The sequence below is a fragment of the Nannospalax galili genome, unplaced genomic scaffold (genome assembly GCF_000622305.1).
Source record: "Nannospalax galili isolate Female #2095 unplaced genomic scaffold, S.galili_v1.0 scaffold334, whole genome shotgun sequence".
Classification (NCBI taxonomy): Eukaryota; Metazoa; Chordata; class Mammalia; order Rodentia; family Spalacidae; genus Nannospalax; species Nannospalax galili.
This window is the reverse complement of record NW_008336888.1, coordinates 1,877,806-1,884,874: the sequence shown is the minus strand read 5'-3', so window position 1 is coordinate 1,884,874 and position 7,069 is coordinate 1,877,806. Positions and strand designations below refer to the sequence as shown.

General features: G+C 35.9%; 1 protein-coding gene across 1 annotated transcript in view; it reads left to right on the top strand.

Annotated features, from left to right (window-relative positions):
* The window catches only part of Stk3 (serine/threonine kinase 3), a 321,762-nt gene that overhangs the window by 110,669 nt on the left and 204,024 nt on the right, over positions 1–7,069 (top strand). The window contains exon 6 of the mRNA XM_008831545.2: positions 2,393–2,560. Within this exon, the coding sequence (XP_008829767.1) occupies positions 2,393–2,560 (168 nt within the window). The remainder of the gene's footprint in view (positions 1–2,392; positions 2,561–7,069) is intronic.

Genomic DNA, 7,069 nt, shown 5'->3' with positions numbered 1-7,069 from the left:
GCCATGTGGGTGCTGGGATTCAAACCTGGGTCTTCTGCAAGAACAACCAGTGTTCTTAACTGCTGAGCCATCTCTCCAGTCCCAGAAAAACTTACTTTTAATGCAACTAATACTTAGATGTTTGCACATGCATCTCTAATCTCTATATATCTGCTTATTACTAGTCATAGTTGGTTACTTTCTGAGATCCTTGGCACCTGAGCATGGATATAAAGTCATCAGGTAGATTTCAATGGTAATGTTTTTCACATCTACTAGTTAATTAAGGAGCAAATTTTTATGCTTTGAAGAATTTTTTTTTATAGACCTATTTCCCAGGTAGCTCCCTCCCTTAGCCTCCCTTCCCCCACTAGAGCCCTTATACTCTGATATCCCTGCTGCTGTCTGCTGTGTTGTCAGCACCCCCAGCCATTTCCCACTACTTGTCCTTCTGGTGAGTCTAGTCAGCCTATCTAGAGGTCTTTGTTTTAGGAGGGTCAGCTGTTCCTCATCTAGTAGTATTCAGTTGTCAATATTCCTTTGGATAAGATTGGGGTCTGCTGTTCAATTTCCCAGTTCTATGCTAGGTTGCTATCTGAGAATCCCTTTGGCCACCCTGGCCAACAACTCAGAAGGAAGTACCGCCTGTCTGGCATTGTTACTTGCTATGTAGCCTTTAGCTATACATATGGTCTCTTATGAAATTATATTGACCCCTTTAATCTTTGGTTATACTTTCCTTTTGAGTGTTTAAGGCCACACAGTTGGTCCAGATAAACTGATTTATTTTTACTCTTAAGGACGTTTGAGGATCTGGGCTTGGGAGACACCCCTGGCTCCTTTCTTTTACCAGTTCTACCTATATGAAGATAAGTCGAAGGTCCTGCTGAACCGTGGTTGGCTTCACTTGGAAGCTTGGAAGAAATGATTCCTGTATTTTGACCTTCCTCTTTATAGACTGGACACTGGTTCAAGTCCATCTGGTGGGGTCTCCTCGGCCTCCTTGATCAAGAGGACAGGTGACCTACCACCATTATAGGACAGTTTGAGAGATGCTCATAGTCCCCTGGAACTAGTCGACCTAGGAGGGCAAGGAGCAAAAAGTGTCCTTTATGTCCCTCTGACCAAATTATTATAGGCCTCAAAGTATGTCTGTTAAACACCCAAGAAGGTTAGTTCCCCCAGTCTCATATTTTTTAATTACTGTGTGTCATGTAGATAAATCTTGGGCAAAGACCAGTTGTTCTAAACTTGACTAGACATAAATTAGATTCTTTGATCTGGTTGTATGTATAATTTGCCAGTAGGTTGTTGGCTTAATATGGTTCCCTCTGGTTTTCTAAAGCTAGTTAGGCATTGTTTATCTCTCACATTGTCTCACCCCTCCATCATAATTTTCCCTCTTAAGGTGCCCCCATTTCCCCCCTTTCTCCTATAATAATACCCTTTTCCTGTGGTCCTACCTCTCTTGAGCTCCTTCTTTCCCTTTATGTCCTAGGTTCCTCGTATACCCTTCCCTCCCCACCTCCCTTAAACTAACCCAATTTTTATCCATACCTACCTTATTAAGGCCTGTTTCCTACTGTTTTTCTCTTTCAGGTTATTTCTTTTCCTTACCTCCCTGTTTCCTTTCCATTATCCTGGTTCCTATAGTTATGTCTGGTTGCATACTTATTTATCAAAGTTTGGTTCTAGGATCCACATATGAGGGAGAACATATGTCGATTTTTTTTTTTTAACTACCTGCAAATTTCATGATTTCATCTTTCTTTACTGCTGAGTAAAACTCCATCGTATATATGAACCACATTTTCATTATCCACTCATCAATTGAGGGACCCTTAGGTTGCTTCCATCTCTTAGCTATTGTGAAGAGAACAGCAACAAATATGGATGTACAAGTTCTCTGCAATAGGACGAGTTCTTTGGGTATATGCCAAGGAGTGGTATAACTGGGTCAAATGGTATGTTCATTTGTAGTTTTTTAAGAGTTCTCCACACTGCTTTCCATAGGGGTTGAACCAGTTTGCAGCCCCACCAGCAGTAGATGAGTGTTCCCCTTTCCCCACATCCTCTCCAACATTTGGTATCATTTGTTTTCTTGATCTTAGCCAGTCTGACTGGGGTAAGGTGGAATCTTAAAGTGGTTTTAATTTGCATTTCCCTAATTATTAGGGATGTTGAACATCTTTTAAGATGTTTCATAGCCATCTTTACTTCTTCTTTTGAGAACTCTCTGTTCAGCTCCTTATATACTATCTTTAATGGCTGTTTAAAAAAGTAGAGATATGTTGAGGACTGTTGGTTTATCACAACCTGGGTTATTTGGAGACCATATATTTTATATAATATGTTGGTATGCAAATTTTCTTTGTTTTTTTGTAGTAGTATTTGTGCTTATGTAACATTACAGGATACAATGGCAAAACGCAACACTGTGATAGGAACTCCATTTTGGATGGCTCCGGAAGTAATTCAAGAAATAGGCTACAACTGTGTGGCTGATATCTGGTCCCTTGGTATTACGTCTATAGAAATGGCAGAAGGAAAACCACCTTATGCTGATATACATCCAATGAGGGTAAGACAATTACATTTTACTAAGTATTGGTTTTATGAAGTGTTACAGTTTTATGATAATAAAAGTTAACACAAAATAAATAAGTACATAGATAAGTACATTTATCTTTGCAGTTCATATGAATTTAGAAATTTAATGAATTTAGAATTTCTATGCAGAAATAGTAGAACTGTCTGTTAAAGATTAGTAGCTGTTAGGGGTTGGAGGATGGCTCAGCAGCTAAGAATACTTGCTGTTCTTCCACAGAACACTGACTGGATTCTCAGCACCCACATGGCAGCTAACAGCCTTCTGTAGCTTCAGTTCCAGGGGATCCAACAACCTTTTATGGCCTCCACGGACATTGCATGCATATAACGCTCTTATATACATGTAGGCAAAACACTCATACACTTAAAATAAAAATAATAAATAATAGTGGTGCTTGTCTTTAGTCCCAGCACTTGGGAGGCAGATGCAGGCAGATCTCTATGAGTTTGAGGCCAGCCTGGTCTGCATAGCGAGTTTTAGGCCAGCTGGGGCTACAGGGTGACCCTGTCTGAAAAAGACCAAAAAAATAAAAATAAAATAAAATAAAATATAAAAGGTTAGTAACTTAAATTCTTCCTACTAATTTCCTTGAGTTATTGTGAGAAAATGACTTAAGACTGTTTATCTCTAACAACCATTATGTTCTTTGCCCCAAAATATTACCTACAGAACCCTTGCTTTTCAGTAGGAGAAAGGGCTGGTAAACTCTTTTTGTTCTTTCAGTTTATTGGTTTATAGATGTGACTGTGGGAGAGTTTCAAGGTGCTGTTCTCCATTTTCTACACAGTTGTTTCTACTTTTCTGTGTGTTTTTTCTAAAGCTGATATTAAAAAGCTCTATCCAGTATTGCTATCTATCTTTAAGGGAATTAGGTGTATTTCTTTGGTTAGTACTTAATGCAAAAAATAAAACTGTTCTTTTGAACCCAGTTATTTGCTTTTTTGAACTCTTTCCAGGGAAATCTTTGAATTTGCAGTGTATACCTTGCATATTTAAGTCCAGTTTGTTTTATTTTAGGATTTGTAATGATGAAGTTTTTAGATTATAATAATATGTGAATCTCTGGCATAGATAAGTACATTTATCTTTGCATACTTGTTGCCATCTAGTGGCTGTGGTTACCTTAGGGAGGATGTAGGAATGAAGGGAGCTTTATCATTTTAATACATAGAAACCTAATTGAGATGTGGCTGTGTGTGTGTGTGTGTGTGTGTGTGTGTGTGTCTGTTTGTCTGTCTGTCTATTTGTCGAAACAATGACTTGGAGAGGTGTGTGAAGCACTTGCATGGTAGAAAAAAAATTAAATGCTTCTGAATATCTGGAGGAATAAATTGGGATTCTGCTTGATTTTACAATGCATTGGGCATTAAATTACAGTGATACAGATAACTACAGTATTGAGCATATTTAAAAATGTTCGTGCTATTGAAATATATTACAGTTTTTTTCAGTAGTACAGTTGTATGCAATGTATACCATCTCCTTGTATATGTTAATTGGTTTGGCTAAACTGAAAAGTAAAAATAACATTATCTGAAAACAACATTAAAAAATAGCAAAATCAGCATAAGAACAGGAACACATTCCCATTTCTCTCTGGGTTATTAGATATTTGTTGCACTTTGAATTAGGGTGTTTAGAGGGTGATTCTCAATAAGATATATTCGAGTTTAAAAGAACTGAGGTTTACTTGTTTATCCAAGGCAACTTAGCTAAGTTTTAGAGCTAAGTATAACTGTTCTGTTTCTACCTTCGTAAATTAATTTTCTAAACATATAGTTCAACACATTAAATTTGACCATATGTTAATCTCTCTAGCAGATAGCAAAGAAATGTAATATGTGGCCCCTGATTCAAGGATCTTAATATTTAAGTTTGAATACACACTTATGAAATAGTTAAAATATTAGAAGATAATATTTCTTTTTTAAAAAACTCTGTGTTATATATGTTGCAAAGTTCTTCCTAGATGCCATGCTGTCTTTTCTATAAGTCTAAATCCTGCCAAAATTTCAAGTCCCATCTTAGATGTTATTTAGATATGTAGGAGCTTCCTTGACAACTTCAGGCTGTATAGATTCCTGGTTTTTTTCTTCTACATAATTTGTCTATTGGGCATTCGTGACTCTGCTTCTTTGGATATTTAATAAAGTGCTACCATATGCATTTCTAAATACAGTGTGGTTTTAAGTTGCTATTTAAATATCATTTAATGCAAGTACTATTGTTTTCCTTAAAATGAACATTTTTAATTGTTTTATTTTTGAGAAAAATTTTCCATATAACCAAGTCTGAATAGCTGTAGGTTTTCTGTCAGATCCTTAAAAGAAAGAATTATATCTTGGTTTGTTTGCAGCTTAAAGATTTTCCTTGGGATAATCATTGCCTTTTGATATATAGAGAAATGCATTCTTTTCACATTTGTCACAAAGAATTTTGAAATTTAGTCCAGTGTTATTAATAAAATTAATAACAAAATAATAAAATGAATAATCTGTATAGTTTCATCAAATTTGCAGTGGATTGTTCGGGGGCTAAGATAAAAGAAGGAAACCTGGTGTAGTGGCACACGCTTTTAATCCCAGTGGGCAGAGGCAGGCGATATCTGTGAGTCCAAGGCCAGCCTGGTCTACGTAGTAAGTTCCTGACCAGCTGGGGAAACCCTATCTCAAAAACACAAAAACAAAAACAAAACTGAAAGAGCCTTCAGCTAAACTGGACATTGAAAGAAGTATTTAAAATTATAATCTCTCTAGGTAGATTGGATGAAACGTCTAAATAAAGGATTACATTATTTGTAATATGACCAAACATGTCAGTAGCATAACCAAGATAGGAACTCAAGCTTGTCCATGTTCTTGGCCTAGACACCATGTCTTGCATTTATATATCAACTTGTGCAAATAGAGGAGCGACTAGCTAAAATAAGAAATCTCCATACTATAAGGTGTAAAATCAACCATAATGTGTATTTATTTCAAATACAAAATCCTTTAAGCTTTTAAGAGTACCAAGAAATAGATTAAAGTTTTATATATTGTTTTCATCACCAACTTTTTTTGGTGGTGAGGCTGGCCAGTGAGAAAACTACTGTAGATAATTTCAAACATGAGAATCTGTTTATTATTTATTTATTTATTTATTTATTTATCTTTTAGAAATATTTTCCTTTACCTTCTTATAATTTTCAAACCCCTCAGTTTTTGAGAACCATAGTATTTCAGTAGGTGGAGCAAATATTTTAGTATATATGCAGAGTGAAAACAGAAATGGGGGGAATAATATAAAATACTATGGTTTTTTCTCATAGTAAATTACACAATGCTAATTTTTTCAAAGATATATACTCATAACTCAACATGATTTCTTCGAAAAAAATAGTTAGGTGCTGGAGAGATGGCTTATCAGTTAGGAGCACTGACTGCTCTTCCAGAGGATTGGGGTTCAATTCCTAGTACCCACATGATGGCTAACAACTGTCTGTAACTCCAGTTCCCCGGGATCCAACACCATTTTCTGGCCTCTGTGGGCTTAGCACAATATGGGTGCACTTACTCATATGTAGGCAAAACATTCATACACATAAAATAAAAATAAAACAATTTAAAATAGCCATAATCTATCCCCTCTATCTCTCATTTCCTACTAGATTAATTTAGATGATAGCTTGATTTGTTTAATGATAGTTTTGTATCAGAATTAGCCAGAGACCCAAAGGAATGCTATAAATTGGATCATTGGAGAATTCTAGTACTAGTTTCAGATCATATGTTTCATTGCTTCACTTGAACATTAAGAGTTCTGGGGCTGGAGAGATGGCTCAGCAATTAAGAACACTGACTGTTCTTGCAGAAGACCTGGGTTCAAATCCCAGCACCCACATGGCAGCTAACAACTGTCTGTAACTCCAGTTCCAGGGGATTCAACAGCCTTTTCTGCCCTCCGTGGGCATTGCATGACACAGGTGCACTTACCTACATGCAGGCAATACACACATACACATAAAAAATAATAAATGAGTCTTTATGCAAGGAATAATATATTCCTCATTCAATTTTATGTCTTACAGGGCTTATACTGAGTTCAATATTGTATAACTGTATTAATTGAACTGTGATCCTAGAAACTTGCACCCACTTGTGAAAGAGATGTTACTCTTGCTCTGGAGTGTGTTACTGAATATTATGTTAAAGCTGTAATGAAATGCTTCTAATCATGTAGTTATTAAAAAATTAAAAAAAATTTATTTCATGTTAAAGAGTAGAGGTAATAAACATTACCAGTGAAATCTACCTGATGACTTTACATCCATACTTAGGTACTAAGGATCCAACTGTAGCTGATTGTGACTAGTAATAAACAAATACATAGAGGTTAAAGACACATGTGGAAACACCTAAGTGTTAGTAGCATTAAAAATGTAGGACACAGCATATTTTAAAATGAAATGGAGATCTTCTTTTAAAGGGAAAAAAACAT